Source organism: Oryx dammah, unplaced genomic scaffold (genome assembly GCF_014754425.2).
Source record: "Oryx dammah isolate SB20612 unplaced genomic scaffold, SCBI_Odam_1.1 HiC_scaffold_23, whole genome shotgun sequence".
Lineage (NCBI taxonomy): Eukaryota > Metazoa > Chordata > Mammalia > Artiodactyla > Bovidae > Oryx > Oryx dammah.
Window position 1 is genome coordinate 98,236,425 of NW_024070207.1, and position 19,147 is coordinate 98,255,571.

Here is a 19,147-nt window from a genome sequence, read left to right on the forward strand (position 1 = left end):
TGTTTCATTTGCTATTATTTTCTCCCATTCTGAGGGTTGTCTTTTCACCTTGCTTATAGTTTCCTTTGCTGTGCAGAAGCTTTTACGTTTAAATCAGGTCCCACTTGTTTACTTTTGTTTTTATTTCCATTGTTCTAGGAGGTGGGTCATAGAGGATCTTGCTTTGATTTATGTCATTGAGTGTTCTGTCTATGTTTTCTTCTAAGAGTTTTATAGTTTCTGGTCTTACATTTAGGTCTTTAATCCATTTTGAGTGTATCTTTGTGTATGGTGTTAGGAAGTGTTCTAATTTCATTCTTTTACATGTAGCTGTCCAGTTTTCCCAGCGCCATTTATTGAAGAGGCTCTCTTTGCCCCATTATATACTCTTTCTTTCTTTGTCAAAAATAAGGTACCCATAGGTGCATGGGTTTATTTCTGAGCTTTCTATCTTGTTCCATTGATCTATATTTCTGTTTTTGTGCCAGTACCATACTGTCTTGATAACTATAGCTTTGTAGTATAATCTGAAGTCAGGAAGGTTGATTCCTCCAGCTCCATTCTTCTTTCTCAAGACTGCTTTGGCTATTTGGGGTCTTTTGTGTTTCCATATGAATTGTGAAATTTTTTTGTTCTAGCTCTGTGAAAAATGCAATTGGTAATTTGATAGGGATTGCATTGAATCTGCAGATTGCATTTGGTAGTATAGTCATTTTCACAATATTGATTCTTCCTATCCAGGAACATGGAATATCTCTCCATCTGTTTATGTTGTCTTTGATTTTTTTTTTCATCAGTGTCTTATAACTTTCTGAGTACAGTTCTTTTGTCTCTTTAGGTAAGTTTATTCCTAGATATTTAATTCTTTTTGTTGCAATGGTGAATGCAATTGATTCCTTAATTTCTCTTTTTGATTTTTCTTTGTTAGTACATAGAAGTACAAGTGATTTCTGTGTATTAATTTTGTATCCTGCAATTTTGCTCAATTCACTGATTAGCTCTAGTAATTTTCTGATACTATCTTCAGGGTTTTCTATGTACAGTATCATGTCATCTGCAGTGAGAGCTTTACTTCTTCTTTTCCAATCTGGATTCCTTTTATATCTTTTTCTTCTCTGATTGCTTTAGCTAGGACTTCCAGAACTATGTTGAATAGCAGTGGTAAAAGTGGACATCCTTGTCTTGTTCCTGATCTTAAGGGGAATGCTTTCAGTTTTTCACCACTGAGACTAATGTATGCTGTAGCCTTATCATATATAGCCTTTATTATATTGAGGTAGGTTCCTTCTATGCCCATTTTTTGAACTGTTTTAATCATAAATGGGTGCCGAATTTTGTCAAAGGCTTTTCCTGCATCTATTGCGATGATCACATGGTTTTGATCTTTCAATTTGTTAATATGGTGTATCACATTGATTTGTGTATATTGAAGAATCCTTGCATTCCTGGAATAAACCCAACTTAATCATGGTGTATGAACTTATTGATGTGTTGCTGATCTCTGCTAAAATTATGTTGAGGAATTTTGCATCTATGTTCATCAGTGATATCGGCCTGTAGTTTTCTTTTCTTGTGTTGTCTTTGTCTGCTTTTGGTACCAGGGTGATGGTGGCCTTGTAGAATGAGTTTGGAAGCGTTCCTTCCTCTGCAATTTTTTGAAAGAGTTTTAGAAGGATAGGCATTAGCTCTTCTCTCACTTTCACTTTTCACTGTCATGCATTGGAGAAGGAAATGGCAACCCACTCCAGTGTTCTTGCCTGGAAAATCCCAGGGATGGGGGAGCCTGGTGGGCTGCCGTCTATGGGGTTGCACAGAGTCGGACACGACTGAAGTGACTTAGCAAATGTTTGATAGAATTCTCTGTGAAGCCATCTGGTTCTGGGCTTTTGTTTTTTGGGAGATTTTTGATCACAGCTTCAATTTCAGTACTTGTAACTGAGTTGTTCATAATTTCTATTTCTTCCTGGCTCAGTCTTGGAAGACTGAACTTTTCTAAGAATCTGTCCAATTTTTTCAGGTTATCCAATTTATTACCTTAGAGTTGTTTATAATATTCTCTTATAATGCTTTGTATTTCTGCATTGTCTGTTGAAACCTCTCCTTTTTCATTTCTAATTTTGTTGATTTGATTCTTCTTTTTTTCTTGATGAGTCTGGCTAAAGGCTTGTCAATTTTGTTTATCTTTTCAAAGAACCAGATTAGTTTTATTAATCATTACTATTGTTTCTTTCATTTCTTTTTCATTTATTTCTGCTTGGATCTTTATGATTTCTTTCCTTCACTAATTTTGGAGTGTTCTTTTTCTGGTTTTAGGTGTAAAGTTGGGTTGTCTATTTGATGTTTTTCTTGTTTCCTTAGAACTGCTTTTGCTGCATCCCATTGGTTTTGAGCTGTCATGTTTTCATTGTCATTTGTTTCTGGTAATTTTTTGATTTCCCTTCTGATTTCTTCAGTGACCTGTTGGTTGTTTAGAAACGTGTTGTTTAATCTCCATGTGTTTGTGCTTCTTACAGTTTTTTTTTTTCTCTTGTAATTGATATCTAGTTTCATAGCGTTGTGGTCAGAGAAGATGCTTGATACGATTTCAATTTTCTTAAATTTACTGAGGTTTGATTTGTGACCCAAGAAGTGGTCTATCCTGGAGAATGTTCCATGTGCACTTGAGAAGAAGGTGTATTCTGAATTTGGATGGAATGTCCTGAAGATATCAAGGAGATTCATCTCATCTAATGTATCATTTTAAGACTTGGGTTTCTTTATTAATTTTTTCTTTTGTTGATCTGTCCATTGGTGCGAATGGGATGTTAAAGTCTCCTACTATTATTGTGTTACTGTCAATTTCTCCGTTTATGTCTGTTAGTCTTTGTCTTATGTACTGAGGTGCCCCTATGTTGGGTGCATGATGCTGCTGCTGCTGCTAACTTGCTTCAGTCGTGTCCGACTCTGTGCAACCCCATAGATGGCAGCCCACCAGGCTCCCCCATCCCTGGGATTCTCCAGGCGAGAACACTGGAGTGGGTTGCCATTTCCTTCTGCAATGTATGAAAGTGAAAAGTGAAAGTGAAGTCGCTCAGTCGTGTTCGACTCTTTGCAACCCCATGGAGTGCAGCCTTCCAGGCTCTTCCATCCATGGGATTTTCCAGGCAAGAGTACTGGAGTTGGGTGCCACTGCCTTCTCCATGTTGGGTGCATAGATATTTACAATTATTATGTCTTCCTCTTGGATTGATCCCTTGATCATTATTTAATATCCTTCCTTATCTCTTGTAATCTTCTTTAGGTTCTATTTTATCTGATATGAGGATTGCTATTCCAGCTTTCTTTTACTTCCCATTTGCATGGAATATATTTTTCCATCCTCTCACTTTCAGTCTATATGTGTCTTTAGGTCTGAAGTGGGTTTCTTGTAGACTGCATATATATGGGTCTTGTTTTCGTATCCATTCAGCCAGTCTGTGTCTTTTGGTTGGAGCATTTAATCCACTTACATTTAAAGTAATTATTGATATATATATGTTCCTATAGACATTTTCTTAATTGTTTGGGGTTGATTTTGTAGATCTTTTTTCTTCTCTTGTATTTCTTGACTATATAAGTCCATTTAACATTTGTTGTAAAGCTGGTTTGGTGGTACTGAATTCTTTTAACTTTTGCTTGTCTGAAAAGCTCTTTATTTCTCCATGAATTTTGAATGAGATCCTTGCTGGATACAGTAAACTTGGTTGTAGGCTTTTCTCTTTCAGTACTTTAAATATATCCTGCCACTCCCTTCTGGCCTGCAGTTTCTGCTGAAAGATCAGCTATTAAGCGTATGGGGTTTCCCATTTATGTTACTTCCTGTTTCTCCCTTGCTGCTTTTAAAATTCTTTCTTTGTGTTTAGTCTTTAGTAGTTTGATTAGTATGTGTCTTGGCATGTTTCTCCTTGGGTTTATCCTTAATGGGACTCTTTTTGCCTCTTGGACTTGGTTGACTATTTCCTTTTCCACATTGGGAAAATCTTCAAGTTAATCTTTTCAAAAATTTTCTCATACCCTTTCCTTTTCTCTTCTTCTTCTGGGAACCCTATAATTTGAATGTTGGTTCATTTGAAATGGTCCCAGAAGTCTCTGAGACTATTTTCAGAGACCTCAGCTCTTTTCATTCTTTTTAATTTATTCTGCTCTTCAGAAGTTATTTCTACCATTTTATCTTCCAGATCACTGATTCGTTCCTCTATTTCAGATATTCTGCTCTTGATTCCTTCTGGAGTATTTTTAATTTCAGTAATTGTGTTGCTTGTCTCTGTATGTTTATTCTTTAATTCTTCTATGTTTTTGATAGTTGATTCTTGCATTTTCTCCATTTTGTTTTCAAGGTTTTTGATCAGTTTTACTATTGTTATTCTGAATTTTTTCAGGTAGTTTTCCTATTTCCTCATTTATTTGGACTTCTGTGTTCCTAGTTTGTTCCTTAATTTGTGTAGTATTTCTCTGGCTTTGCATTTTTTTAAAAACTTATATTGTTTGAGGTCTCTTTTTCCCAGGCTTCAAGGTTGAATTCCTTCTTCCTTTTGGCTTCTGCCCTCCTAAGGTTGGTCCAGTAGTTTATGTAAGCTTTCTATAGGGTGAGATTTGTGCTGAGTGTTTGTTTGCTTTTCCTCTGATGGGCAAGGCAGAGGGAGGTGGTAATCCTGTCTGCTGATGATTGGGTTTGTATTTTTGTTTTGTTTCTTGTTTAGATGAGGCATCCTGCACAGTGTGCTACTGGTGGTTGGGTGATGCAGGGTCTTGTATTCAAGTGGTTTCCTTTGTGTGAGTTCTCACTATTTGATACTCCCTAGGGTTAGTTCTCTGGTAGGATTGGGTGTTGGAGTCAATGTTCCCACTCCAAAGGCTCAGGGTTTGATCTTTAGTTAGGAACGAAGATTCCACAAGTTGTTTGTTATGGCATTAAGTGAGATTAAAACAGATATCCAAAAATGAGAAATCAAAGATAAGTTCCAAACAAATAGCAGTTACAAAAACAGGCAAATAACAATTAAAATAATAGAATATACACATACACATATACACCCATGAGCAAAGTGAAAAGAGTCCAACAAAATAAAATAGAGTAGGTTGACCCAGCAAACAAAGTAAATAAAAAATCACATTTACTAGTTAAGAACAAAACTAACTAAAGCACAAACTGAAAAACAAAACTAAAGCAATGTGCCAAGTGGTGAATAAAGCAATGAAAACAAAACTAACAAATATGTTGAGAGGAAGGAAAAGAAAGAAAAAATAGATATGCAAAATAGATATGCAAAGTTAAATAGAAGTAGATGAAGATTTATATACATTAACTGCAAGGGGAAAAGAACAGTAGGAAAGGCAAACAAAGGAGTAAATGTACAAAAAATATAGAAGGCTTAACAAAATTAAAAATTAAAATTATAAAAAAGAGAAAAGAAAAAAATGGAAGAAGAAAGAAAATGGGGGCAGGGGGATGAAAACTCCACAGAACTGCAGAAGCCCAAAGTAGAGGCAGAGGTTCATAACAACAATAAAAAGTGTGACTGAATATACACATATACATATATACCCATAAGCAAAATCAAAACAGTCCAACAAAAATAAAGTACAATAGACTAACCTGGCGAACAAAGGAAACCAAAAATTATATCTACCAGAACAAAATTAACTAAAGCACAAACTGGAAAACAAAACTAGAATAAGGTGCCAATTGGGGAATAAAGCAATGAAAATAAAGCTAACAAATATGTTGACAGGAAAGGAAAGAACAAGAAGAAAGAAAGAATAGATACACAAAGTTAAACAGAGGTAGATAAAGAAGATTTATGTACATTAAAGATTAACTGCAAGGGGAAAAGAATAGTGGGAAAAGCAAACAAAGGAATAAATGTAGAAAAAATAATAATAGGTTTAAAAAGTTAAAATTAAAAAGAGAGAGAGAAAAAAAGGAAAACTGCACAGACCTGCAAAAGCCCAACATAGAGGCAGAGGTTTGTAACAGCAATAAAAAATGTGACTGAGGAAAAAAAAAAAGCTCAAAAGCTTCATTAGATTTCATAGTGCCAATAAAATCGACAACTACAATGGGGATGGGGGGTGGAATCCAAAAAAATCTACAGAGCAAGTCAAAACATAAGAATAATAAATGTTTTTCTTGAGTCACTGCTCTCAGAGTCCTTTCCCTTACTGGGAGTCACAGTCCACCCCACCTTCCTAGGATGCCCTCCAACATTGTGCTGATCTCTGGACTTGCTGTAGAGGAAGCTCAGATTTTAATCTGGTCTTACTCCTATGTGTTCTTGCCTCCAATGTCCACAGCTATCCGGACTAGTGTGTTTTCTTTTGTGGGAGTTCTCAATGATCTTTTATATATTCCATAGACACAGAGTCTGCCTAGTTGATCATGTGGATTGAATCTTCAGCTTGTACAGCTGGTGGGAAGGTTTTGGGTCTTCTTTCTTATCCACACTGCTCCTAGATTTCAACTGTGATTTTATTTCCACCGCTGTATGTGGGTTGTCCACTGTGGTTTGCTCCTGAGGCTGCCCTGGAGGACTTGGGTTTGCCCCTGTGAGGGCCAGGTGTGGAGGTGGGTGCAGCTGCTTGGGCCACAGGGGTTCTGGCACCACCAGGTACTCAAGGGAGTTGGTGGCTAGGGAAGCAGGAAATATAGTGCTCTAGAAGGACTGGTCAACCAGTATTGGCCAATACACTGTAGTACTCTTGCCTGGAGAATCCTCCTTCAGGGGGGTCGCAAAGAGTAGGACTCAACTGAAACGACCCTTCATGCATAGACGCAAGACTTTTTTCTGCCTGTGGCAGCTCTACCCCAGTGAGGTTGAGCATGAAGGTGGCACAGCTGCTTGGCTTGCGGGGACCCTGGTGGCACCACGTATGCAGGGACACGGACTTCCTCTGCCACAGAAGTTATAGCCCTATTAGAGTCTTTTTTTCAGTTTCTTATAGCTGGTGATCAGAAGGCCTCTTTGGCCAGTCTTTCTCTATAGTTCTGCCCATTTGGGCATTTAGAAGGTTCCCTTGCCTGGGGTCCTTCTCTGTTGTTCAGTGTGTCAGGCACATAGAGGGCCCCCCCCTGGCTGGGGTCCTACGCTGTAGATCAGTGCATCAGGCACTTAAAGGAGCACCCTGGGTAGGGTCCTGCTCTGTAGTTCAGTGCATGAGGCATTTGATGGGCCAGCCTCTCTATTGTTCAGCCGTGGATGCTGGCCCTGTAGGGAGAGAGAGGCTATGGTGGTGGCTCCACCGCCTATGCGTGACTCAGCAGTATCACCTTGCTTCCATGGCTGCCCAGCTTTCCTCCACTGTTCCCACCATGACCTCCTCCCTCACATCCCCTCCATCCATCTCTCCACAGTCAACAGAAGCCCTTGCTCTGGGATAGCTCCACACTCCCCAAACTCCAGCTCCCAGCCACTGCACCTTCCAGGGGGCCCTCATCCCTATCCAGGGTATGTATGGCTTCATCAAGGACTGTCTGATTCTCCTTTCATATCAGCTGTTTCACTTTCAGCCTTAAATGTTTCTCCTCTGACTCAGACAATAGCCCCAGTGTGGGGATCGGACCCCTGCTTCAGTTCTCCCACCCAACGAGGGGAGATCCAGTCCTACTAACACTCCTGCTTTTCCCCCAAGTTCCTTCATCCTACCAAGTTTTGTAGTTATATATATTCTTTTCCTCTGGTCAGGTACTCCTGTCGGCTCTCAGCTGGTGTTCTGCATGTACTTCTGTCTGAAGGTGTATTCCTGATGTATCGTGGAGAGAGATGTACTCCACATCTACCTACTCCTCCGCCATCTTGTTCTTCCCTGAAATTTATTTTTTATTCTATCTGAAATATATTTGTGGTTATTTGATATAATGCAGGGATATAGGGTTTATTTTTCAAAGTATATTTAATAAATTTCAAGAAGGATTTTAGGTCCATTTTTATTGCAACAATTTTATAGTTTTTCTCATACTGAAGGATAATTAAGGCATTATAATAATGCACTTAATTTTTGTAAAAATGGGTAGAACTACATAGTACCATGTTAGTTATTACTAGTAAATGTTTACTATATGTTTACAATCACTTTATATGATCACTGTCATGGAAGTATTTAGTGGATGCTTGTCAACTGCTGCTGCTGCTGCTGCTAAGTCACTTCAGTCATGTCCAACTCTGTGCAACCCCATAGATGGCAGCCCACCAGGCTCCCCTGTCCCTGGGATTCTCCAGGCAAGAACACTGGAGTGGGTTGCCATTTCCTTCTCCAATGCATGAAAGTGAAAAGTGAAAGTGAAGTCGCTCAGTCATGTCTGACTCTTCGTGACCCCATGATCTGCAGCCTACCAGGCTCCTCTGTCCATGGGATTTGCCAGGCAAGAGTACTGGAGTGGAGTGCCATTGCCTTCTCCGTGCTTGTCAACTACTTGACTGCTAATGGGTAAATATTACAAAATTAGGAAAACTGGAATTAGATGGGGGAAGGAGAGAAGTAAAACAGTGTTCCTACAATATGCACTTCCAACATGTCTGCCATGTACCCCTTGGGAAAGAAGAAGAAATTGGGTCAATACAAAGTCCTAGAAACTGAAGTGATCACCTTTAGGAATGAGGGTTGTGTTCTGTTTAAGTCAATCAGCAAAACCAGTCGAGAGCACTTGGTTTGAGTGCCCTTGCATAGTTTTTACAGGTGGCACAAAACATATAGGACCTTCATCATTGTGGAGGTGACTTAGATAAGTGCTCCTGGATCCACTGGTGTCTTCCTGCTTGTTGTCATTGTTTAGTTGCTAAGTCATGTCTGATTCTTTTGCAAAATCATGGACTTAGCCCACCAGGCTCCTCCATCCATTGGATTTCCCAGGCAAGATTACTGGGGTAGGTTGTCATTTCCTTCTCCAGGAGACCTTCCTGACCCAGCAATCGAACTTGCATCTCTTTCACTGGCAAGTAAGTTCTTTACCACTGAGCCACCAGGGAAGCCCCTTCCTTATGTCTATTTATGATCCATTTTTATTCTTTGTGTTCATAAATTTTAATATCCACAGAACCACAAATAGATGAGATTTTAAGTCAATATCTACAACCAAGGAAAAGTCCAGGTTTTTTTCAGCCTGAGGTTTTCACAATTCAGGGGGGGTTTCTTCAAGAGAACTAATGCAAAATTACAAAGATGAAAGTAGGTACAGGGTCTGGGAGGGTGAAAAAGTAAAGACTCAAAGTTTACGCTCTTTTAGTGTCAGAGTTAAGTCTGAGCATCTAACATCACTAAATGTTTCAGTAATATTTTATGGTCAGATTTAATGATTTGTATGCCTAGAGGTGAAGTGCTTTAAGGGTGATGAGCTTAGAATATTATATTACTAATAGCCAGTATTTATTAGGTATATCATAAAACATATAAATGGTTAACATATGTTATTTCATTAAATTTGAACCAAAGAGAGAAGAGAGACATGTGATTATATCTCCATTTGTGAAGTGATGATGAACACCTGCATGTTAAGTGGGAGTAAAGAAAAGGAAATAACAGAAACTTTAGGATTACAAGATGAATCTAATACATGGGCTCAGAAGAAAGAAGCTTCAAGTAGTGTGCCCAGATTTCTAATATAAGAAATACATCAAGTCCCACCATCTGACACGAAAAAGATTATATAATGAGGGGCAAATAAATGGAGAATAATAATGCACTCATTTTGAATTTGGGGGATATACCCCTAGATTTATCTATCTATCTACTTGAATATATATTTGCATATATATCTAGGTATGCATGTCTAGTCTGCCTCTGAATATATAAGTTGAACAATACTATAAAGCAATTATCCTTCAATTTAAAATAAATTAAAAATGGAAAAATATGTAAGTTGAAAACAGAAGGAAAAGGGTAGGAATAGATAAATACTGGTGATGTTAATGGTAATTATAACCATTGGTGTATACAAAATCCCCTAGAGGAGGGGTAAAAAGTAGTAATAGCCCCATTAGGGTAAGAAGAGTCTTGAAGAGTCCCATACTGATGAGGTAAACAGAAGAATCTACAGACACTAAGAAGAAATCTTGTCAAGGGGATGGAGAAGAAATGCAAGAAACAAGGATAAAACCTTGATCTCAAGTGTCTAGAATTCTAAGAGCAGATGCTTAATCATCCAGGTTAAATGCTATAGATATCCTGTAAGATGTAGACTGAGAATGGTCCACTGAAAACAACCAGCTGTTTTGCTCCAGTGGTAGCACAAGCCAGATTTGAGAAGCTGAGAATGTTACACACAAAAAGAAATTGCAAATGCATATCCCTCTGCTGGGAAGTATGTTTACCAAGGGAAAGGCATGCATTTCTTTAGGTTTTGAAGTTTGAGAACACTTGAGAGACAAAAGCGAAGGAACTACTACTCTCAGAGAAGACAGAGCTATGATAAATGATGGAGAAGAAAGAGCCCAAGAACAGGTTCTGTGATAATAGATACCTGTAGCAAGGTTGATAGAATAGATTCCTATTGTTCAGAGGCTGAGGTGAAAACAATAAGAGGGTTAAGGAAGAGTAGGGTGGCATCACGGACTCGATGGACGTGAGTCTGAGTGAACTCCGGGAGATGGTGATGGACAGGGAGGCCTGGCGTGCTGCGATTCATGGGGTTGCAGAGTCGGACACGACTGAGCGACTGAACTGAACTGAACTGAACTGAGCTGAAGTAGCTCCTATTCCTCCACAAAAGAAAAGATGCAGTCATTTGTCCAGTGGAGGCTGGAGATGGGGAAAAGACTGGAGTGAAGAGGGAGTTTATAAAGACTAATAACAGTGTGTAAAGGTTGCTGTGAGAAATGCAAGAGTATAGATTAGCAAATAAAAGAATTAATGCCTAAAAAGGGTCTGAGACATAAATATATACCAGTAGGATTAAATGAGAAAATGTATAGAAACCAATCCTCACAATGCTTTATATATTGTCAGTGCTCACTAAACATTTAGATCTACCCCAGTCCACTATCATAAAGGAGTCACAGGATCTCTGAGATCTGTGAAATGGGACAAGTGATATTTCTTTTCAAGGGGAAATTACTGTCATATATGCATATCTATTACATCTAAAGAGATTGATGCACCTACTATATGCACATGTGCTTTCCTACAGCTTCATTTCCTTGTGATGAAAGTATTACAATGTTAAATGGTAGAGTAGAAAAACATAATTCTTCTCTAAATGATGGGGCTGAAATAATATGGATTTAAGTAGATTATTTTTAATAATTTTGGTGATAGCTATGTAATCAGAACTGTGGAATTTTCATTACAAATTTCAAAAAGGTAAAGACTGATAGGCAACATTAATATGAGAGGGCAGAAGGCAGACATTTTTAATACATCAAAAGTAAAACTTCAAGCGATTACTTTCACCCCTTTCCTGAAATTAGCAGAAACACTAGGCTATTTCCACTCTTCACATAAACACTTCTCATTACTTTCTTTCTCTAATCCATCCATAAAAAACTTTTGTTTTTGAATTTATTTATTCCTAGGAATTCTCTGGTTTGTTCTCTTCAAATTCAAATGAAGAGAAATGGAAAAAAAAAGAATTATCTGGTTTGTTCTATTCAAAAAAAATGTTTTCTAAACCCTTAAATCTAATATTCTTTGTTTCAAATTCCAATAGAAGCTTATTTATTAATGTAAAAATACTTACATTCTTTTCTTTTTCATTAATCAAGTCCACTGCTTCAAAATAGAATGTACATTGTTAAGGGTATATATGTTACTTGGCCTGCCGCTATCCTGAGCTAGAATACTGTGTTTTTGTAAACATATATTACTTAAATGTGTGCTGAAGGAAATGAAAACAGAAACTAGGGTTGAAAGCTTCCTCTAAAAACTCAACCACATAGACAAATAAGTTATACATGAACCATCACTGGTTAATTACATTGTAAAGGTTTTATACACAATTATTTAAAATTGTTCGCAGTTCTATTTTTTCTTAATTTTCACAATAATCTTCTTACTAAAATGGACAGTTAACAGTTTATATGAAAGATAAGTATTAGTCTTAGAAAAATATGTGAGTGAAAGACTTTTAAATATAAATCAGTCATACTTATTTATAATTAGACAGCATCTTAATATGTCAAAGTATTCATAAGACTATACTGTGAGTTTCATGCAAGTCTATACTATGTATCCTAGTTATCTGTTTCCTCAAAATGAATTCCTTTTTAAAATTTTAATTATCTTCTATAATGAACTGTATTAATTCTGGTTATATTTGTGAGCATACTCTATGTAAGTACTTCTCTATCAATACTTATCCCATTGTATTACAAGGGTTGCTCATCTGTTAGTTCTTCAAAGAGATGAAAATGGCAATTTTCATTATTTTGCCCAAAGAAATTCATGCTCAATAGTGTTGTTAAATAAACAGCTGAATAAATGAATGGCCTGGACAGACAATACTAGCCAAGTTCACAATGCACACAGCTTTATCCAGTTACCTCAAAAGGGAATAAAATGTTTATGAAAATAAATTCTTCATTTAAAAATGTAATAGCACATAGAAAAGCTGAATGTATTAAAGATTAAGAAAAAAGACAACAACTTAATATGAAAGGTCTCAAACTGAGAGCTGGCCAGTCAAGCTCACATTTCTTTGTCTAGCTCAGAATCTTATCTTTACTTTTGAAATTTAAGTATGTAAACAGGGCATCTATTCTTCAGTTTGTCATACATCTCATCATCCCTACTGCCACAGACCAGACCCAATTCATAAATACTTGTTACCTGCCTGACTACTTGGCATTTGAAACTGGGATCTCAGATCTCCTAGGATGGCAAAGTGAACAGATTACTCTGTTCCTTGTCATTTGTAATCATCCTTTCAGATTTAGAAAAAATTTTAGAGTTAAAGCCATAGGAAAATAACAAAAAAAAGCCCAAGTAAAGAAATTATATTTCTATTATTATCCACCAACTTGGAAAAAAAGTGGGAAAAAATGTAAAATAATTTTGCTCCTCCACCCATGGGATTCTCCAGGCAAGAATACTGGAGTGGGTTGCCATTTCCTTCTCCAGGGGATCTTCCCAACCCAGGGATCGAACTCAGGTCTCCTGCATTGGAGGCAGATGCTTTAACCTCTGAGCCACCAAGTGGCTTTGAATACTTTAGGCCAACAAAATTGAATCAAGAAGAGTTAGATCATTTGAACAGACCAATCACTAAAAGTGAAAAATATTTTGTAATTAAAAAAACTCCCTACAAACCAAAGTCCATGACAAAATGGCTTCACAGGCAAATTCTACTAAACATACAAAGAAAAACTTACACTGATCCTTCTCAAATGCTTCCAAAAAACTGAAGAGGAGGGAACACTCCCAAAAGCATTCTATGAAGCCACCATCACCCTGATACTAAAACCAGTCAAAGACACAATCAAAAAAGAAAATCATAGGTCAATATCTTTCATGGATATAGACGTGAAAACTCTCAACAAAATATTAGCAAACCAAATCCAACAACACATTAAAAAGTATCATACTCCATGACCAAATGGTATGCATCCCAAGTACGTAAGAATGGTTCAACATACACAAATTACAATGTAATATACCACATCAAAAAAGAAAGAAGAAGAAAAAAAAAAAACACACATGATCATCTCAACTGAAAAAAAAAATGACAAAATTCAATACCCATTCATGATAAAAAACTCGTACCAAAGTGGGTATAGAGGGAACATATATCATTATAATAAAGGCTATTTATAACAAACCCACAGCCAATATAATACTCAATGATGAAAAGATAAAAGTGTTCCTACTATAATCTGAAACAAGACAAGCCTGCCCACTCTGACCACTCCTCTTCAAAACAGTATTGCAAGTCCTAGCCACAGCAATCAGAAAAGAAAAAAAAGAAATAAAAAGTATCTAAATTGGAGGTGAAAGGTAAAATCGTCATTACATACAGATGATGTGATACTAAATATAAAAAACCTGAAGATTCCACACCATAAACTACTAAAACTGATAAACAAATTCAGCAAGGTAGCAGGATACAAAGATTAACATACAAAAATAGGTTGCATTTCTTTACCCCAACAATGAATTTCCAGAAATGCAATGTTAAAAAAAAAAAACCTTTTAAAATCACACCACCAAAAATAAAATATTTGGGAATAAACCAGATCAAGCAGGTGAAAGATTTATATTTTGAGAACTATAAAACATTAATAAAGGAAATTGAAAATGACTCAAAAAAATGGGAAAATAACCCACACTCTTGGGTTGGAAGAATTAAATACTCTTTAAATGGCCATACTACCCAAAACAATAAACATTTAATGTGATCCCTGTCAACTTCTCATGACCCTTTCCACAAAACTAGAACACATCATCTTAAAATTCACATGGAACCACAAAAGACCCCGAATTGCCAAAGGAATCTTGAAGAAAAAGAACAAAGCAGGAGGCATAACCCTTTCAGACTTCAGACGAAGGTAGCATGATATGGGCACAAAAACAGATATGGGGTCAATGGAAGAGAATAGACAGCCCCAAAATAAACCCACACACCTACATTCAATTAATTTCTGACAAAGTAGGCAAGAATATACAATAGGAAAAGACAGTCTCTTCAGCAAGTAGTGTTGGGAAAGCTGGACAGCTGCATGTAAATCAATGAGGTTAGAACACACCCTTTCTGTATACACAAAAATAAAGTCAAAATGGTTTAAAGATTTAAGTAGAAATGACACAATCAAATTCCTAGAAGAGAACAGGTAAAATATTCTCTGACATAAACTGCTCCAGTTTGCCTACATCAGTCTCCCAAGGCAACAGAAATAAAAAGAAAATTAAACACATGGGACCTAATCAAACTTACGAACTTTTGCACAGCAAAGAAACTATAAACAAAATGAAAAGACAACAGAATGAAAGAAAGAATTTATAAATGATGTGACAGGCAAGGGCTTAATCTTCAAAATATATAAACAACTCAAACAACTCAGTAACAAAAAGAAACTAACAACCCAATTGAAAAATGGGCAAGAGACCTTAACAGACATTTCTCCAAAGAAGACATACAGTCAATAGGCACATGAAAAGATGCTCAACATCACTAATTATTAGAGAAATGCAAATCAAAACTTCGATGAGGTACCACCTAAAACTGGTCGGAATGGCCACCATCAAAACATCTACAAACAGTAAATGCTGGATAGAGTGTGGACAAAGGGAACTCTCCTACACTGCTGGTAGGAATGTAAGTTGGTATAGTCACTATGAAAAGCAGTGTGCAGGTTCTTCAAAAAAACTAAAATTAGAATTACCATATGGTCCAGTTATCCTACTACTGGGCATATATCCAGACAAAATTATAATTCAAAAAGATACAGGCCCTGCTATGTTCATAGTAGCATTGCTCACAATAGCCAAGACATGGGAACATCCTAAATGTCCATTGACAGAGGAACGTGATAAAGAAGACACACACACACACACACACACACACACACACACACATATATATATATATAAAATGAAATACTACTCAGCCATAAAAAATAATGACATAATGCCATTTGCAGCAACATGGATGCAACCAGAATTATTATTCTAAGTGAAGTCAGAAAGAGAAAGATGAATATCAAACCATATCACATATGTGTGTTAGTCACTCAGTCATATCCGACTCTTGCTCCTCAGTCCACGGAATTCTCCAGGCAAGAATACTGGAGTGGGTTGCCATTCCCTTCTCCAGGGGATTTTCCTAACCCAGTGATCAAAACCAGGTCTCATGCATTGCAGGCGAATTCCTTACTATCTGAGCCACCAGGGAAGCCCATATCACGTATATGTGGAATATAAAATATGATACAAATAAACCTATCTATGAAACAGAAACAGAATCAGGGAATCAGGGACATTGAGAACAGACTGATGGTTGCCAAGGTTGGGGGGAAGGAGTGAGAGGTTGGGGTTGGCAGATGTAACCCCCATTCTTTTATATATAGAATGGATAAACAACAAGATCCTAGTATATAGCACAGGGAACTATATTCAGTATCCTACAATAAATCATAATGGAAAATAATGTATATATATGTATATATTTATTTTCTTTGCTGTATTGCTGTAACACAATATTGTAAATCAAAAATACACCAATTAAAATTTTTTAAAAAATTAAAAAATGAATACTTTAAATTATTCTATCACTTTGTTTACATCTTATCACTTGCATTTAATAATATAAATGTTTGTATTTTGTTAAGTCTCACTTAGTCCTGTGTGAGTGCTAAGTCACTTATTCGTGTCTGACTCTTTGCAACCCTATGGACTATAGCACGACAGGCTCCTCTGTTCACGAAATTCTCCAGGCAAAAATACTGGAGTGGGTTGCTATGTCTTCCCTCTCAGGGGATCTTCCTGACCCAGGGATTGAACTCGAACCCAAGGCTCTTAAGTCTAATTGGCAGGCAAATTCTTTACCACTAGTGCCACCTGGGAAGACCCAGGCATAGTCCTGCTTGATCACAAATACTCAGAATAAAGGAGACAAAAAATAGGTGCTCAACTAAAAAAGGACCTTATCCAGATGAAAGATAAATTACCCATAAATGGCACTTTTCTCCTCTGAAATGTTCTTGCTACCAGTATCCTTCCTATCCTTTAGAGCCAATCTAAGCCTCAACTCCAGTGCAATTTCTGTACCCAAGTTCACTGTGACAGCAAGAAATTACCTTCCTCAAAAATAACTTATGGTCTTAATCAGACAACCACTCTTTAACAAAGACAGGCTGGCAAATTTCAGTACCAGTATTTGGCACATGAATTCAGTACATAATTTAAATTACTGTGATGTAGTGTATCAGTTATTTACAATGTAAAGTATCATTCAACAATTTGTATTTATATAGCTGCACCTTCTCTTCAGTTACATTATGAAAAACCTATTAAGATAATCTTTTCTTTGTATTTTAAAATTGCACAATACCCAAGCCAGTGCTAGATATTGCAGTCTACACATTAACATTACTGGTTACCTGTTTTTTCTGCAGATTCATTTCCTTGATATTGAGCCAATTCAACTTGAGTTTCTGGAATCTGAGGAATGAAGACTGTCTTGGGGATATCAAAATGTTCTGGAAGGCTCAATTCTGCTTTGTATGAAATGGACTTTGGCTTCTTCAACTTTGAAACATTAAAGAGCATACACATCTACAAATAAACAGAGAGTAAAATTAGACTGTAATTCTCTTTCCCATTGCCTCCAAAATGAAAAAAACAGTGTTAGACTTAGACTCCAAATATGGGGAAAAAAAATCCCTCAAGAGATTGAATTTGTTCATTTCTTTAGACATACTATTATTTAATTGGCATGAGACAACAGTAACATAGACTCAAGAGAGTCACCCTTTGTTGAGAGATACTCAATGTCCCCTGCTCTAATCTTTTCAGTGTTGAGGATTTCATTGTCTCAGGAAGAGATCATTCCATTAGTGAACACTCCACTAGAGAAAGTAATTCCCTCCATGAGTTGAACCTTGTGTTATTTAACATCTACCTGTCAGCTCTAGTTCTTATTAGCAGTACACTTAGTCCCCTCTCTTTCGCTAATGACAATTTGGAGAAAAAAAAATATGCTTATATAAAACTAGGTCCTACCCCTCCACAAACCTCCCAGTATTCCTTTCAAATAGGTTTGATATCTTTAGTCCATTCAAATATTACTTATATAATGTGGGTTAGAACTTACCCCCATGAATATGCTCTTCTAGATACAATTTCCTTCAATATTGTCCTTACTGAAATGGGACAACAAAGAAAAGCCCAGCTCCCCGAGTATGAACCAAGCAATATTTATTTTTATCTGGTCCCTCTACTGCTAAACATGTAGTACAGTCTAATGGTTAGACCAACTCTTCTTGAAGCCAGACTGTCTGCATTTATAACCCGACTCTTAAGTAAGCTTGGCTAGGTTATTAATCAAAGCCATAAAGTCTTTATTTGCAAAACAGGGGCAATAATATTACATATCGCCTATCCCTGGTATATTTAAAGTGTAAACAAATGCCAGGTCCTTGGAACATATTTTAAGTATTCACTAAATATTGCCTGTCATTATCATTGCCATTGTTGTCCTTGCCATCATCATGATTGTGATCATGCTACCACTACTCAACAAAAATTAGTTTTAGTTCCTCTGGCAGTTATCTCATTCACTGGGTTTGTTATCTATAAAATTCACAAATACTTTTTTCTCACAAAGCCACATTTTCTACCTACTTTATTTTGACAATTAAAATAATGTATATGCAGAAAGGTAAATTAATTCATTTATATTTTTATTGTTTTGATTTGGTTTATTTTTCTAGTTATGAACAAATTTTCTATTCATATTAGTAACTAGTTTTTTACCCCAAAATATACCATCTGCCTTCTATATCTGCAAGTCATTCAAAATAATATGTACGGATACAGATTCTCTTCTTGATCAGACTCTAGTTAGGCTCCTCCAAGCCCTCTTCTCAATTAGGCCTCAACTTTAGCCTATAGAAAATGCAGATTCTGAGCACAGATGATTTTGTCCACCCCTCTCCCTCATACACACACACAGAGACTAGAACAAATGCTAACAACGTTTCTAACAGCTCCAGTCATATGCCAAGGATGACTCCAGTCCCCCTTAAAATGCCTGTCTGGGAAAGTTCAGTGCTGCCATGCTGCCAGGATGATTTACTGTTTGTTCCAGCCAAAATCTGATATAGGCACATAGGCTCCCCCTTCACCTCAGAACAGTTACTTTAAAAAGCTGGCAATTATAAATCCCTTCTTTAGAGACGTAAATCTACCACCCAGAACTGTCTTCTTCAGGACCTCAGAACCCTCTTTGAAATACAAAAATTCAAGGAGCTAATGCACCCAGCCAGGTGGGTACTTAGTTCTAACTTGAATCACTACCTATCTCTGGTCATAAAGATTCCAGAAGTTTGTTTCTCTTTATAAGCATCAATTAACAAGTCCAGATCACTGTGACCAGCTCCCTCCTGCTTCTTGTAAACTTTTGTTTCTCCCTGACACTTCTCAGGCTCCAGCACACTCTCTCTCCTGAGTTCAGTTCATGCTAGGTCCTTCTCCCTGATGCAACAGTTACTGAATAAATTCATCCTCG

The 19,147-nt window shown here is 37.0% G+C and overlaps 1 protein-coding gene across 1 annotated transcript in view; it reads right to left on the reverse strand.

Annotated features, from left to right (window-relative positions):
* The window catches only part of CFAP47 (cilia and flagella associated protein 47), a 507,416-nt gene that overhangs the window by 198,557 nt on the left and 289,712 nt on the right, over positions 1-19,147 (reverse strand). The window contains exon 45 of the mRNA XM_040265344.1: positions 17,019-17,193. Coding sequence (XP_040121278.1) covers positions 17,019-17,193 — 175 coding nt within the window. The remainder of the gene's footprint in view (positions 1-17,018; positions 17,194-19,147) is intronic.